This window comes from Phyllobates terribilis, unplaced genomic scaffold (assembly GCF_046119375.1).
Source record: "Phyllobates terribilis strain yellow unplaced genomic scaffold, ASM4611937v1 Scaffold_4__5_contigs__length_816908805, whole genome shotgun sequence".
NCBI lineage: Eukaryota > Metazoa > Chordata > Amphibia > Anura > Dendrobatidae > Phyllobates > Phyllobates terribilis.
In genome coordinates this window covers 17,630,781-17,648,304 of record NW_027362764.1, presented here as the reverse complement: position 1 = coordinate 17,648,304, position 17,524 = coordinate 17,630,781, and the positions used below count along the sequence as shown (strand labels likewise).

At 48.5% G+C, this 17,524-nt stretch overlaps 1 protein-coding gene across 1 annotated transcript in view; it reads left to right on the top strand.

Annotated features, from left to right (window-relative positions):
* Positions 1 to 17,524, top strand: part of OBSCN (obscurin, cytoskeletal calmodulin and titin-interacting RhoGEF) — a 528,918-nt gene that overhangs the window by 369,386 nt on the left and 142,008 nt on the right. Inside the window, exons 62-63 of the mRNA XM_073676881.1 lie at positions 4,465 to 4,737; positions 8,112 to 8,399. Of these exons, the coding sequence (XP_073532982.1) occupies positions 4,465 to 4,737; positions 8,112 to 8,399 (561 nt within the window). The remainder of the gene's footprint in view (positions 1 to 4,464; positions 4,738 to 8,111; positions 8,400 to 17,524) is intronic.

Below are 17,524 nucleotides of genomic sequence, written 5' to 3'. Positions count from 1 at the left end.
CGACCCTCAGATCTGACACCTGGACTCTGCCGACCCTCAGATCTGACACCTGGACTCTGCTGACCCTCAGATCTGACACCTGGACTCTGCCGACCCTCAGATCTGACACCTGGACTCTGCCCACCCTCCGATCTGACACCTGGACTCTGCCCACCCTCCGATCTGACACCTGGACTCTGCCGACCCTCACATCTGACACCTAGACTCTGCCCACCCTCAGATCTGACACCTGGACTCTGCCAACCCTCAGATCTGACACCTGGACTCTGCCGACCCTCAGATCTGACACCTGGACTCTGCCGACCCTCAGATCTGACACCTGGACTCTGCCGACCCTCAGATCTGACACCTGGACTCTGCCGACCCTCAGATCTGACACCTGGACTCTGCCGACCCTCAGATCTGACACCTGGACTCTGCTGACCCTCAGATCCAATTCATGGACTGTGCTTCAAACCTGACCTGTGCCCCCCGCATCCCTAACCTGTGCCACGAATCAAACCTGACCTGTGTCATGTCTCAGACCTGACCTCACAGTGAATGTATGGTATATACACCTCCAATTCCAACGCATGGAATATATATATCCCCCGATACAGTCACCGCCAACTCCACAATAACAAAATGAACTACTAGCTGCCAGCCCCATTCGTTTAAACAGGCCGGTTGGACAGCTGTTACTTGTAGGATATGGCTTCAGGGGTGCGGTTTACAGAGTAAAATGAACAGAGCTATTACATTTCATATATTTAATCCAGAAAGATAGGCAGTGTTTATAAAAATATAGAATAATGGTACAAAATGGGAACAAAATAATACAGTATATAAAATTACATAAAATAAAAGGGAATAGCAAAAGAAAACTACTAAACCTGTGTCACGGAAGTGGCTCAGAGCTTAGCGGAGGGGGGTACTCCTTAGGAAAACGGACAGAATCACAGCAAACCCAAACTCTGTACAGTATTTTGTTAGATCAAGGTTATGCCCACATACCTCGCCTTGGTGAGCTCATGTGGTAGCTGGTGGTGGGATGTGCTAGGTCTTTTAGAATTGTATGAGATCCCCAATTTACAGGATATCTGTGCACCTGGAGGTCCCAGGAGGTAGATGTTGTCATCATATTTCCTATTGCAATTTTACCTTTCTATAGAGATGAAACATGGCATGGATGGATAGCATCATGTATCGCATCGTTATTAAGTTGGAGGGGTTAGAATGGCCTTATGGTGATGTGAATGATTTCGTTTTGTTCGTCCCTACACTACGATGCTGAAAATATACAGTACAGACCAAAAGTTTGGGCACATCTTCCCATTTAAAGATTTTCTGTATTTTCATGACTATGACTATGAAAATTGCACATTCACACTGAAGGCATCAAAACTATGAATTACCACATGTGGAATTATATACTTAACAAAAAAGTGTGAAACAACTGAAAATATGTCTTATATTCTAGGGTCTTCACAGTAGCCACCTTTTGCTTTGATGACTGCTTTGCACACTCTTGGCATTCTCTTGATGAGCTTCAAGAGGTAGTCACCGGAAATGGTTTTCACTTCACAGGTGTGCCCTGTCAGGTTTAATAAGTGGGATTTCTTGCCTTATAAATGGGGTTGGGACCATCAGTTGTGTTGTGCAGAAGTCAGGTGGATACACAGCTGATAGTCCTTCTGAATAGACTGTTAGAATTTGTATTATGGCAAGAAAAAAGCAGCTAAGTAAAGAAAAACGAGTGGCCATCAGTACTTTAAGAAATGAAGGTCAGTCAGTGCGAAAAATTGGGAAAGCTTTGAAAGTGTCCCCAAGTGCAGTTGTAAAAACCATCAAGCGCTACAAAGAAACTGGCTCACATGAGGACCGCCCGAGGAAAGGAAGACCAAGAGTCACCTCTGCTTCTGAGGATAAGTTTATCCGAGTCACCAGCCTCAGAAATCGCAGGTTAATAGCAGCTCAGATTAGAGACCAGGTCAATGCCACACAGAGTTCTAGCAGCAGACACATCTCTACAACAACTGTTAAGAGGAGACTTTGTGCAGCAGGCCTTCATGGTAAAATAGCTGATATGAAACCACTGCTAAGGACAGGCAACAAGCAGAAGAGACTAGTTTGGGCTAAAGAACACAAGGAATGGACATTAGACCAGTGGAAATCTGTGCTTTGGTCTGATGAGTCCAAATTTGAGATCTTTGGTTCCAACCACTGTGCGACGCAGAAAAGGTGAACGGATGGACTCTACATGCCTGGTTCCCACCGTGAAGCATGGAGGAGGAGGTGTGATGGTGTGGGGGGCTTTGCTGGTGACACTGTTGGGGATTTATTCAAAATTGAAGGCATACTGAACCAGCATGGCTACCACAGCATCTTGCAGCGGCATGCTATTCCATCCGGTTTGCGTTTAGTTGGACCATCATTTATTTTTCAACAGGACAATGACCCCAAACACCTCCAGGCTGTGTAAGGGCTATTTGACCAAGGAGGAGAGTGATGGGGGGCTACGCCAGATGACCTGGCCTTCACAGTCACCAGACCTGAACCCAATCGAGATGGTTTGGGGTGAGCTGGACTGCAGAGTGAAGGCAAAAGGGCCAACAAGTGCTAAGCATCTCTGGGAACTCCTTCAAGATTGATGGAAGACCATTTCCGGTGATTTTCAGTTGTTTCACACTTTTTTGTTAACTATATAATTCCACATGTGGTAATTCATAGTTTTGATGCCTTCAGTGTGAATGTACAATTTTCATAGTCATGAAAATACAGAAAAATCTTTAAATGAGAAGGTGTGTCCAAACTTTTGGTCTGTACTGTATCTCCCATAAATATCGGATCAATGCAAACCCCAATATTCTTCACTGATCACAGGCTCCAAAAGGTCTGAGAAAAATCCTTTGAAGAGAGGAAGCCCCTGTACTTCTCCGCCTCTGACTAAACAAATTCCAATTTTGGTATCTGGTTCCAAGAGTAGATCTACTGTTGTAATTACCATGTCACTGCGGGAGGCACCTACTTCAACGGAGGTTGAAATGTCAGATCTCTCTCACTTACCCAGTTATAATTAGTTTCTCATTTCCCCAGTTATAATTAAGTGTGCAGTCACTCCTATAAAATAACTATTTATTGGATAAACATTAAAATGATGTAAGATTAATACAAAAGCCTGGCGCGCTGAGGCGCCTTAATCCTAGCAGAATATATGCTGTATACACACTGTGCATACTGTATAACCAGGGACAGCGTAGTGGATATAGCAGTCTCCTCATCTTCTATTCCTTCAGACTCTTGCAGGGTGAAGGACCTCTTTTGATTTGATCATTATTTGACCACTGGTCCCTCACGTCACTGACAATGCAGGACTGGTACAGTATTTTCAGACCAGTTTCTGGTTTGTAAAGGCAGGCAGTCCTCTAAACCGGCCACTGTGTATGGACTCACAGCCTCAAGGGGCCCTTTTGGGGATGAGCAATGGAATATCACTTAGTCTTTTTCCCCTAATGCCGATCCTGCTGTCATAAGTGTTACATCGATGTTGCCCCTCATACCTAACACGTAAAGACTGCCCCTCAGAGCTGTTGTGTGAAGGCCGCCTCTTAGACTCAGTGCATGAGTACCACCTCTCAGAACGAGGTGTGAGGACGCTTCCCGTTAAGACCCGACGCGCCTCTCAGAACGAGGTGTGAGGACGCCTCCCGTTAAGACCTGACTTGTAGGCTCTGCCCTTAAGACCTGACATCTGGACGCTGCTTCTCAGACTTGGCATATGAACACTGCCCTATGGGTCAGGTGTGTGGACTCTGGCTTACAGGCTTAATGTGTGGATGCCACCCATCCAGTGGACTGTGTCCCTCGGACCCAACATGTGGAAATCGCCCCTCAGATTTGGCATCTGAACAACTCTCCAGAACTGACTTATGAAGCTGCCCTTCAAACTCCACCAATCAGACCTGACATGCGGACCCTGCCCCTCAGATTCAATTCTTAATTCTGCCTCAGGACTTTACACTTGGATTCCGGGTGAACCCCGACCCCCAGTCCTGATGGGTAGACTCTGACCCTTAGTCCTGACAGATTGACTCTGACCCTCAGTCCTGATGGGTGGACTCTGACCCTCTGTCCTGACTGGTGGACTCTGACCTTCAGTGCTGACTGGTGGACTCTGACCCTCATTCCTGATGGGTGGACTATTACCCTCAATTCTGATGGGTGGACTCTGACCCTCAGTCCTGATGGGTGGACTCTGACCCTCAGTCCTGATGGGTGGACTCTGACCCTCATTCATGATGGGTGGACTCTGACCCTCAGTCCTGACTGGTGGACTCTGACCCTCAGTCCTGATGGGTAGACTCTGACCCTCATTCCTGACGGGTGGACTATTAACCCTCAATCCTGATGGGTGGACTCTGATGGTTAAACCAGGTGTATGGTCTCCACCGCCCCTTAGACCTTGCTATCTATGTTTGATCACAGGGTGGCGTCTGGACGTTGTGAAGCCTCCCGCTGACATGGAGGTGGCTGCTGGTGACCGGGCAGCATTTACCTGTGTGCTCAGTGAAGCAGTTCCGGTCAATGAGACTTCCTGGTACTTTAATGGCGCCCCCATCCTGCCTGATGAGAACTGGTACATGCATGTGGACGGGAACCAGTACAAGCTTCTCCTGAAAGATGCCCAGAGCCATCACTCCGGGGAGGTGGCGTTTGCCTCCAGAGATGTCGTGGTCTCTGCCAAACTGATTGTTCTGGGTAAGTTGTTCAACCTGAGGACCTTCACAATGAGGACCTTCATCTCCCAAAGGACCAATAAGTTGTGGGGGGCCCAAAAAAATGTCATGAGAAGTGAGTGGTCTCACATAACTTCTTGATATTCTTCTTTCCTATTCACAGTGTTTCTTATTGACTGCTATGTCGACTTTTGCAGGTTCCATAACTGCACAACCGTAATGGCAGTCACCTCTAATAATCTAAGGGAAACTTGGGGAACTCATCTATCATTGTAACTGTGGGGGAAGGGGTGGAGGGTCTCCTTCTACAGCATAGAGGAGGGGGGAGGGGCACATAGTCTTCTACTATATAGGGGAGGGGTGGAGGGTCTTCTACAGTATAGAGGAGGGGGCAGAGGGTGTTGTACAGTATAGGAAAGGGGCGAAGGATCTTCTACAGTATAGAGGAGGGGGCAGTGGGTCTTCTACTGTTTAGGGGAGGGGGCAGAGGGTCTTCTACAGTATAGGACAGAGGACTGTAGAGTCTTATACATTATATGAGAGGGTCGGAGGGTCTTCTACAATATAGAGGAGGGTGCGGAGGGTCTTCTACAGTTTAGGGAAGGGGCGGAGGATCTTCTACAGTATAGGTGAGGTGGCGGGTCTTCTGCTGTATAGGGGAGGGGGCAGAGGGTCTTCTACAGTATAGTACAGGGGAGCGTAGAGTCTTAAACCTTATATGAGAGGGGTGGAGGGTTTTCTACAGTATAGTGAAGGGGCGGAGGGTCTTCTACAGTATAGGGGAGGAGTGGAGGGTCTTCTACAGTATAGGTGAGGTGGCGGGTCTTCTGCTGTATAGGGAAGGGGGCAGAGGGTCTTCTACAGTATAGGACAGGGGAGCGTAGAGTCTTCTACCTTATATGAGAGGGGTGGAGGGTCTTCTACAGTATAGTGAAGGGGCGGAGGGTCTTCTACAGTATAGGCGAGGAGTGGAGGGTCTTCTACAGTATAGGTGAGGTGGCGGGTCTTCTGCTGTATAGGGGAGGGGGCAGAGGGTCTTCTACAGTATAGGACAGGGGAGCGTAGAGTCTTGTACCTTATATGAGAGGGGTGGAGGGTCTTCTACAGTATAGTGAAGGGGCGGAGGGTCTTCTACAGTATAGGGAAGGGGCGGAGGATCTTCTACTGTATAGGGGAGAGGGCAGAGGGTCTTCTACAGTATAGGACAGAGGACTGTAGAGTCTTCTACATTATATGAGAGGGTCGGAAGGTCTTCTACAATAGAGAGGAGGGTGCGGAGGGTCTTCTACAGTTTAGGGAAGGGGCAGAGGATCTTCTACAGTATAGGTGAGGTGGCGGGTTTTCTGCTGTATAGGGGAGGGGGCAGAGGGTCTTCTACAGTATAGGACAGGGGAGCGTAGAGTCTTAAACCTTATATGAGAGGGGTGGAGGGTCTTCTACAGTATAGTGAAGGGGCGGAGGGTCTTCTACAGCATAGGGGAGGAGTGGAGGGTCTTCTACAGTATAGGTGAGGTGGCGGGTCTTCTGCTGTATAGGGAAGGGGGCAGAGGGTCTTCTACAGTATAGGACAGGGGAGCGTAGAGTCTTCTACCTTATATGAGAGGGGTGGAGGGTCTTCTACAGTATAGTGAAGGGGCGGAGGGTCTTCTACAGTATAGGGGAGGAGTGGAGGGTCTTCTACAGTATAGGTGAGGTGGCGGGTCTTCTGCTGTATAGGGGAGGGGGCAGAGGGTCTTCTACAGTATAGGACAGGGGAGCGTAGAGTCTTCTACCTTATATGAGAGGGGTGGAGGGTCTTCTACAGTATAGTGAAGGGGCGGAGGGTCTTCTACAGTATAGGGAAGGGGCGGAGGATCTTCTACTGTATAGGGGAGAGGGCAGAGGGTCTTCTCCAGTATAGGACAGGGGAGCGTAGAGTCTTCTACATTATATGGGAGGGGCGGAAGGTCTTCTACAGTGTAGAGGTTAGAGCTTGAGGTGGAGGGTCTTCTATAGTATGGTTGATGGGCAGAGGGTCTTATATAGTATGGTTGAGGGGCAGATCATTTTTATAGTATGGGGAAGGGGTCTGAGAGTCTTCTATAGTATAAGGGTGGGGAGGAGGGTCTTCTACATTATAGGGGAGGGAGCGGGTCTTCTACAGTATAGGGGAGAGAATAGATGGTCTTCTACAATATGGATGGATGGAGGCTCTTCTATAGTACAGGAAAGGGAGCAGAGGTTCTTTTCATTATAGGAGAGGAGGCGAGAGGGACTTTTAAAATATTTGGGAGGAGGCGGAGGGTCTTCTACAGTATAGGAGAGGGGGCGCAGGGTCTTCTACAGTATAGAGGTGGGGACACAGGGTTTTCTACAGCATAGAGGTGGGGGTGCATGGTCTTTTAAAATATAGGGGAGGTAGATGGAGGATCTTTTACAATATTAGGGGGCAAGGGATCTACTACAGTATAGGTGAGGGTGCAGAGGCTCTTCTACATTATATGAGAGGGTGCGGAGGGTCTTCTACAGTATAGAGGTTGGGTGGAGGCTCTTGAACAGTATAGGGGAGGAGGGCAGAGGGCAGGGAAGGTAGCTGAAATGGGCACTGGGTCTTCCTCTACAGTATACATGAAACTGGCATAGGGTCGTCTTGTACAGTATAGAAGAGGTGGACAGAACGTCTTCTTCTACAGTATAGAGGAGCTGGGCAAAGGGTCTTTTACATTATAGGTGAGGTGGAAAGAGGGTCTTCTACAATCTACGTGAGGTGGGAAGAGGGTCTTTTACATTATAGTTGAGGTGGAAAGAGGGTCTTCTACAGTCTACATGGGGTGGGCAGAGGGTCTTTTCCATTATAGGTGAGGTGAGCAGAAGGTCTTTTACTGTATAGGGGGCTGGCAGGAGGGTCTTTTTGTATATTAAAGGGGAGGTGAACAGAACATTTTCTACAGTATAGGGGATATGGGCAGAGGGTCTTCTACAGTATAGAGGAGATAGGCAGGTTTTTCTAAAGTATAGGGTTGGAAGCTGGAGGGTGGTCTTGTACAGCAGGGTTCCCCAACTCCAGTCCTCAAGGCCCACCAACAGGTCATGTTTTCAGGATTTCCTTAGTATTGCACAGGTGATGGAATTATTGCCTGTGCAGGTGATGCAATTATCACCTGTGTAATACTAAGGAAATCCTGAAAACATGACCTGTTGGTGGGCCTTGAGGACTGGAGTTGGGGAACCCTGTTGTACAGTGTATATGTGGACATTTGGGGGTGGGAAAGCCGTCCCGGGTGGCGGGGTGCGATGGGCTGATTCTGGAGGAGTTTGGGGCCGTAGCTCTGAGCTCCGAGCTTTTCCACTGTTGGCCGTGTTGTAGTGCCATCTGCTCATGCCGTTTTCTTGATTTAGTGACTCTTGTGCCTTTAGCCCTTCCCGACCCCCCAGAAGACCCTGAGATTATCAGTAAGACCAGCAGCTCGCTGACCTTGTCTTGGTTCACACCCCTGAGTGATGGCGGGGCTTCAGTGGTTGGATATAATGTTGAGATGAAGCCCCCGGGGGGTGACTGGCAGCAATGCAACATGGAAATCATACAGAGTATGGAATATACTGTCCAAAACCTGAAGTCGGGGGAGCCCTACCGATTCCGCATCTCCTCCATTAACAAACTGGGCATAGGGGAACCGGTTCACCTCCCACAGACGGTGCAGCTAGGTGAGGAGCCGCCGCTTCACAGCTACAAACCGTGTGCAGACACTGCTGCCTGCATGGCTTGTATGAGCGATGGAAGCATTGGGCCGACAAGCCGATGTCATGGGTCAAACACTGATCTTAGCCTGCGCCTCGCCTTTTACAGATCCTCAGTCACCTCCGGTATTTATCCCGGCACAGTTCTGCTGTTACATCATATCTTATACAAGTCACATCTGGAGCTGCGGTCACAATTCTGCTCTTCCATCATGTCCTAAGATATCTGCAGCTGTATTCACTTTCCTACTGGCTTCTGCTTATAATCCATCAAGAAACAGTACCACTCGTGCAGATATCTGAACCAGCAGGAGCTGCAGCATAACGTGAGGCAATGACCAAGCATGCTCTCTACAGACACTGAACCAGCAGGAGCTGCAGCATAACGTGAGGCAATGACCAAGCATGCTCTCTACAGACACTGAACCAGCAGGAGCTGCAGCATAACGTGAGGCAATGACTAAGCATGCTCTCTACAGACACTGAACCAGCAGGAGCTGCAGCATAACGTGAGGCAATGACCAAGCATGCTCTCTACAGACACCGAACCAGCAGGAGCTGCAGCATAATGTGAGGCAATGACCAAGCATGCTCTCTACAGACACTGAACCAGCAGGAGCTGCAGCATAATGCGAGGTCATGACCGAGCATGCTCTCTACAGACACTGAACCAGCAGGAGATACAGCATAATGCGAGGTCATGACCGAGCATGCTCTCTACAGACACGGAACCAGCAGGAGCTGCAGCATAATGTGAGGCAATGACTAAGCATGCTCTCTACAGACACTGAACCAGCAGGAGCTGCAGCATAACGTGAGGCAATGACCGAGCATGCTCTCTACAGACACTGAACCAGCAGGAGCTGCAGCATAATGCGAGGTCATGACCGAGCATGCTCTCTACAGACACTGAACCAGCAGGAGCTGCAGCATAACGTGAGGCAATGACCAAGCATGCTCTCTACAGACACTGAACCAGCAGGAGCTGCAGCATAATGCGAGGTCATGACCGAGCATGCTCTCTACAGACACTGAACCAGCAGGAGCTGCAGCATAACGTGAGGCGATGACTAAGCATGCTCTCTACAGACACTGAACCAGCAGGAGCTGCAGCATAACGTGAGGCAATGACCAAGCATGCTCTCTACAGACACCGAACCAGCAAGAGCTGCAGCATAATGTGAGGCAATGACCAAGCATGCTCTCTACAGACACTGAACCAGCAGGAGCTGCAGCATAATGCGAGGTCATGACCGAGCATGCTCTCTACAGACACTGAACCAGCAGGAGCAGCAGCATAACGTGAGGCAATGACTAAGCATGCTCTCTACAGACACTGAACCAGCAGGAGCTGCAGCATAACGTGAGGCAATGACCAAGCATGCTCTCTACAGACACTGAACCAGCAGGAGCTGCAGCATGACGTGAGGCAATGACCAAGCATGCTCTCTACAGACACTGAACCAGCAGGAGATACAGCATAATGCGAGGTCATGACCGAGCATGCTCTCTACAGACACTGAACCAGCAGGAGCTGCAGCATAACGTGAGGCAATGACTAAGCATGCTCTCTACAGACACTGAACCAGCAGGAGCTGCAGCATAACGTGAGGCAATGACCAAGCATGCTCTCTACAGACACTGAACCAGCAGGAGCTGCCGCATAACGTGAGGCAATGACCAAGCATGCTCTCTACAGACACTGAACCAGCAGGAGCTGCAGTATAAAGTGACGTCACCACCGAGCATGCTCTCTACAGAAACTGAACCAGCAGGAACTGCAGCATAACGTGAAGCTATGACCAAGCATGCTCTCTACAGACACTGAATCAGCAGGAGCTGCAGCATAACATGAGGCAATGACCAAGCATGCTCTCTACAGACACTGAACCAGCAGGAGCTGCAGAATAATGTGAGGCAATGACCAAGCATGCTCTCTACAGACACTGAACCAGCAGGAGCTGCAGCATAATGCGAGGTCATGACCGTGCATGCTCTCTACAGACACTGAACCAGCAGGAGCTGCAGCATAACGTGAGGCAATGACTACGCATGCTCTCTACAGACACTGAACCAGCAGGAGCTGCAGCATAACGTGAGGCAATGACCAAGCATGCTCTCTACAGACACTGAACCAGCAGGAGCTGCAGTATAAAGTGACGTCACCATCGAGCATGCTCTCTACAGAAACTGAACCAGCAGGAACTGCAGCATAACGTGAAGCAATGACCAAGCATGCTCTCTACAGACACTGAATCAGCAGGAGCTGCAGCATAATGTGAGGCAATGACCAAGCATGCTCTCTACAGACACTGAATCAGCAGGAGCTGCAGCATAATGTGAGGCAATGACCAAGCATGCTCTCTACAGACACTGAACCAGCAGGAGCTGCAGTATAATGTGTGGTCATGACCGAGCATTTTCTCTACAGACACTGAACCAGCAGGAGCTGCAGTATAATGTGAGGCAATGACCCAGCATTTTGTCTACAGAGACTGAACCAGCAGGAACTGCAGCATAATGTGAGGCAATGACCAAGCATGCTCTCTACAGACACTGAACCAGCAGGAGCTGCAGCATAACGTGAGGCAATGACCAAGCATGCTCTCTACAGACACTGAACCAGCAGGAGCTGCAGCATAACGTGAGGCAATGACCAAGCATGCTCTCGACAGACACTGAACCAGCAGCAGCTGCAGCATAACGTGAGGCAATGACCAAGCATGCTCTCTACAGAGACTGAACCAGCAGGAGCTGCAGCATAACGTGAGGCAATGACCAAGCATGCTCTCTACAGACACTGAACCAGCAGGAGCTGCAGCATAACGTGAGGCAATGACCAAGCATGCTCTCTACAGACACTGAATCAGCAGGAGCTGCAGCATAACGTGAGGCAATGACCAAGCATGCTCTCTACAGACACTGAATCAGCAGGAGCTGCAGTATAAAGTGAGGTCACCACCGAGCATTCTCTCTACAGAAACTGAACCAGCAGGAACTGCAGCATAACGTGAGGCAATGACCAAGCATGCTCTCTACAGACACTGAGTCAGCAGGAGCTGCAGTATAAAGTGAGGTCACCACCGAGCATTCTCTCTACAGAAACTGAACCAGCAGGAACTGCAGCATAACGTGAGGCAATGACCAAGCATGCTCTCTACAGACACTGAACCAGCAGGAGCTGCAGTATAAAGTGAGGTCACCACCAAGCATGCTCTCTACAGACACTGAACCAGCAGGAACTGCAGCATTACGTGAGGCAATGACCAAGCATGCTCTCTACAGACACTGAACCAGCAGGAGCTGCAGTATATTTGTGTGGTCATGACCGTGCATGCTCTCTACAGACACTGAACCAGCAGGAACTGCAGTATAATGTGTTGTCATGGCCAAGCATGCTCTCTACAGACACTGAACCAGCAGGAGATGCAGAATAATGCGAGGTCATGACCGAGCATGCTCTCTACAGACATTGAACCAGCAGGAGCTGCAGTATAAAGTGAGGTCACCACCAACCATGCTCTCTACAGACACTGGACCAGCAGGAACTGCAGCATAACGTGAGGCAATGACCAAGCATGCTCTCTACAGACACTGAACCAGCAGGAGCTGCAGTATATTTGTGTGGTCATGACCGTGCATGCTCTCTACAGACACTGAACCAGCAGGAACTGCAGTATAATGTGTTGTCATGGCCGAGCATGCTCTCTACAGACACTGAACCAGCAGGAGATGCAGAATAATGCGAGGTCATGACCGAGCATGCTCTCTACAGACATTGAACCAGCAGGAGATGCAGCGTAATGCGAGGTCATGACCGAGCATGCTCTCTACAGACATTGAAACAGCAGGAGCTGCAGTATAATGTGTGGTCATGATCGAGCATGCTCTCTACAGACACTGAACCAGCAGGAACTGCAGTATAATGTGTTGTCATGGCCAAGCATGCTCTCTACAGACACTGAACCAGCAGGAGATGCAGAATAATGCGAGGTCATGACCGAGCATGCTCTCTACAGACATTGAACCAGCAGGAGCTGCAGTATAAAGTGAGGTCACCACCAACCATGCTCTCTACAGACACTGAACCAGCAGGAACTGCAGCATAACGTGAGGCAATGACCAAGCATGCTCTCTACAGACACTGAACCAGCAGGAGCTGCAGTATATTTGTGTGGTCATGACCGTGCATGCTCTCTACATACACTGAACCAGCAGGAACTGCAGTATAATGTGTTGTCATGGCCGAGCATGCTCTCTACAGACACTGAACCAGCAGGAGATGCAGCATAATGCGAGGTCATGACCGAGCATGCTCTCTACAGACATCGAACCAGCAGGAGCTGCAGTATAATGTGTGGTCATGGCCGAGCATGCTCTCTACAGACACTGAACCAGCAGGAGCTGCAGTATAATGTGTGGTCATGGCCGAGCATGCTCTCTACAGACACTGAACCAGCAGAAGCAGCAATATAATGTGCAGTTCAGTTACAGCATGCTTACTACAGCCACTGAACCAGCAGGAGCTGCAGCATAGTGTGAGGTCCTTCTGGAGCAAACAGGAAAACCATTAGAACTGTGACTGCAGCTTTGGATGTGACTAGAGTAGGACACAGTATCCGATGTGTGACTCCGCTGTAGATGTTAGTGGCGGCATCTTTGCTTCCTCTCTTCCGCTTTGGTCTGAGCATTCACGCTGCATTTCTTCTTCCCCTGATGGGGTGCAGCATGTGTGGAGCCAAGCTCTGCTGGCTGCCCTGGGTATAGATTAGACGCGGCGTCTTTGCATGGCTTCCCGGCTGTGGAGCTGGTGTGGAGGATGATGAACATTTATTAATAAGTAGCTGAAGTTTGTGAACCCCGGAATGATGTACATGGGCCAGATACTAATAATGGGGGTCACTTATCACAGGGCGGGGGCGTATATGTATACCCGAGAGGCCGCTGTCTACAGTGAGTAAGTTGATGAATCTGTCAGTCATCTGTCCATATCTCCTATTAGAGTATACGGATGACATGGGGGTCCCATGTCCAAGACCCCCTCCCTGTACAATCCATAGTGGAGCTCTGCTGCTGACAAGGATTTACCCCTCACTCTGGTGGACTTGGCATGTCATGTCCAGTCCAGTGGCTGCTGAATGGAGATGTTTGGCTAGCAGTAGCTGGGCATCCGCAGGCGATCACCGCTGATCACCAGGGGTTGTACTATCTGAACCTTGTCTGGCCAGAAGGACTTCACTGCAGATAACACCTTGCAATAAGTTTCAGACTAGGGCTCACGTCGGTCTGGCTGACCCAGTGGCACGGTTGGTTGCAAGACAGGATGTCCCAGAGGAAATGAACTCAGGATCTGGAAGCTTTCATGATGCGATAATGAAGTTTTATGTCCAGAATGCTGAACACTGAGCCAGCTAAAGTTACGTTACAGACCCAAGGTTAAAGACTAGGGGTCAGAGGTAATATATGTGGGCCAGACATCAGTGAAAAGGGTTGATTGTCAGGGATGAGACAGGAGTAAGAAATGAAGGTCAGAAGTTACAGATGAAGGATAGGGAATCAGAAGTGGGGTTCAGCGGTTGGAGATGAGGGTTAGAGATAAGAGATGAGGGTCCGAAGTTAGATATATTAGTGAGTAGAAATGAAGATCAGGGGCTACAGATGAAGGGTAGGAATCAGGTGAGGGTCCGACATTAAGGTCAGAGATTAGGGTCAGAGATTATTGATGAAAGTCTAGGATCAGAGAGGAGGATTAGGAGTTAAAGATTAAAAAATAATTGAACGTTCAGCAAACTTTGCATAAAACAATTGTGGTAGGTCGACTCGCTCGGCTGCTTCCGGAAGTAGACTCAGGAACCGGGTTTTCTGTGTAGGCTTTATTATATTTCACAAAGCCCTGCAAATCAAGCAAAAATGAACACGGCCTTACTGGCAAAACAACAAAACAAAAGATAAACGATAGCACAGTCCATATGTGTGTGTGCGGTTCGCTCACACAGGTTATGTCTTCAGCTCCTCTCTGAGCTATGGCTGTCCAGTCTGGAGACCTTGCCACTCCAAACGCAACACACAGAGGAAAAAAAACAGGACTGAACATTTAAAGCTTGCTCAGCCACACCCTGAGGTGGAGGTATGGGTATGGGGGAATGACTTCCCTCCCATCTCTACGTCATTCCCATAAAACCACACCCTTTAAAAGAGGTAACCCCCAGCATATAACATGCTGGCAGAAATTCAGTAGGTCTCAGTTCATACAGTAAAGCATCCTGAGTGACACATACCTCCCCTCGCATATAATACCAGTGACTCTATCACATATTCCCCCCCTCTGCCCAAAGCCGGGGGTTTGGGCACCTTCAGACACCAAGCAGGGAATTCTGGAGAGGGCATCAGCATTAGCATGTAGCTTCCCGGGTCTATGCTCCACGTGAAAATTAAAGTCTTGGAGACCTAAGAACCACCTACTTACTCGGGCATTCTTACCCTTCATTTCCCTCAACCATCTCAAAGGAGCATGGTCTGACACCAATTTAAACTTTCGGCCAAGTAGGTAATATCTTAGCGTGTCTATGGTCCATTTTATGGCTAAGCATTCTTTCTCCACAATCGCATAATTTTTCTCACAGGACGAGAGCTTCCGGCTCAAATACAGGACGAGATGCTCTTCCCCATTTATCTCCTGTGACAGCACGGCTCCTAGGCCAACTTCTGAGTCGTCTCTCTGGAGCACAAACTCTTTAGTAAAGTCTGGTGTGACCAGGACCGGCTGCTTACAGAGTGCCAGCTTCAGCTGTTGGAACGCTATCTCGGTTTCAATCTTCCATTTTGCCATCGTTGATGCGGCAATCATAGAAAAATTTGGGGTAAACCGCTGGTAATATCCCACGATTCCAAGAAATGCTCTCACCTGCTTCTTGGAGAGCGCTTGTGGCCAGTTCTGAATTGCCTCGATCTTATTGACCTGTGGCGTAATTTCGCCTCTCGCGACGACGTAGCCTAAGTACTTGGCCTCCTCCTTCCCAAGGGCACATTTTCTCAGATTTATCGTAAATCCTGCCTTCCTTAGAGCATCCAGAATCGCCTGTACCTTTGGCAGATGACTAGCCCAGTCTGGGCTAAAGACGTCAGTGTCATCAAGGTAGGCTGCAGCATACTTTTTATGTGAGCAGAGGGTCCGATTCATGGCCCTCTGGAAGGTGGCTGGTGCTCCCTGCAGTCCAAAAGGCATTCGGGTGTACTGGAAGCACCCATCACTTTTGAGAAAGCTGTTGTTAGAACCTTGCTCTTAGGTTTTTTTTCCTTTGCTGGTCACATGACCTTGTTGGCCTATTTAATCCTGCTCCGCCCTTCTGGCTTTGCTGGACTTCATTGTATATCTACTTTCTAGCTAGCCTGTGCTCTGTATCTAACTCTGTTAGTTTGCTTGGTCTACGGACCTCTATGTTCTATATATGTTGTTTGTTCGTCTGTCTGCTACTATTTCTGTTAGGAGGTGTCCATTTTCCTCCCAGTCCTTAGTACTTGTAGGGATTCCTTCCCCACATCTATAGGTCTCCGTACAGACTAGCTTAGGACTTTAGCAGGTCTGATCGCAGGATCAGGTCCCCTGTTACATCGTAGGGATTCAGCTGAGTTCTATCGTAGGGACAGATCTCCTCTCTTTCCTTAGCTCTGGTAGCAGAACATAACAGTAAGTCCAGCCCGCAAATTCTCTAAGGAAAGATTTTTCTGTTCCATCATGGTGTCGGTTCAGGATTTGGCTCATCGCCTGCAGGGACTCTCTCTGGAGGTGGCCGAGCTCCGTCAGCACGTGAGTAGCTGTCCTGGAGCACATTTCTTGGAGCCTAAGGTATGTTTGCCGGATTTATTTTTTGGTGAACACCGAGAATTTTTTTCATTTAAAAATGCTTGCTTATTGTATTTTCGTTTGAGACCTAAGTCCTCTGGGGATGAATCCCAGCGCGTAGGGTTCATAATGTCACTTTTGCGCAAAGAGCCTCAGGAGTGGGCCTTTTCTTTGCAACCTAGTGATACATGCTTCAGATCAGTGGATAGTTTTTTTTCTGCTTTGGGACTATTATATGATGATCCTGACCGTGTCGCATCAGCTGAGACTGAGTTGAGACGTTTAAAACAGGGATCAGGTAATGTGGAAAAATATTGTACTCATTTCCGTCGTTGGTCTACTCAAACAGGGTGGAACGATTCTGCTCTGAAAAGTCTATTTCTTGCTGGGCTCAGTGAAAGGGTTAAAGACCTGCTAATTGCTTATCCTACACCTGAAGATTTGCAACAGGCTATGCAATTAGCCATACGGGTGGATAGAAGACTGCGTGCAAGGGTTAATGAGAGCAAATCCTCTGCTATGTCAGTTTCTGGTTATGAGAATGTGTGTACTAACAGTGGTGAACCGATGGAGATTGGATCGGTGGCACCTCGCTCTCAAGAAAAAGACCGTCGATTTTTTGAAGGCTTGTGTTTCTATTGCGGAAAATCTGGTCATTTGATTAAAGGCTGTGAGCTTCGTATGAAGAAAGAAAAAAAAATGGTCAGTCACGCCCGTATTGCCTGTTTAAATTCCAAGGGTGTATTTTTAGCTGCTTCCACGATTGCTCAGGAAAAATTAATGGAATTTCGGGTGTTTGTTGATTGTGGATCTACTCTGAATGTTATTGATGGGGGATTCGTGGAAAGACTCAATTTAAAACCCGAACCTTTATCATCCCCCATTGCTGTGGTTTCTGTGGATGGCTCCCCTTTGAAGAATATTACTCTCAAGGTCTGTGAATTTCCTCTCACTATTAATGGTGTTCACCATGAGAAATTGGATTTGGTAGTGTTGAATAACTTGCCTTCTCCAGTAATATTGGGATTGCCCTGGTTAAAATTTCACAATCCTGTACTGGATTGGTCTACCAGTGAAATTAAATCCTGGAGCCATAAATGTTATGACAAGTGTTGTAACGGGCGTATTGCAGCTGTGGATAGGGGAGAATTGCCTGTTCCTATTCAGGATTTTTGGAGAGTTTTTTCTGAGAAGGAATCGCAGGTTTTGCCTCCCCATAGAGACTATGATTGTTCTATTGAATTTGTCC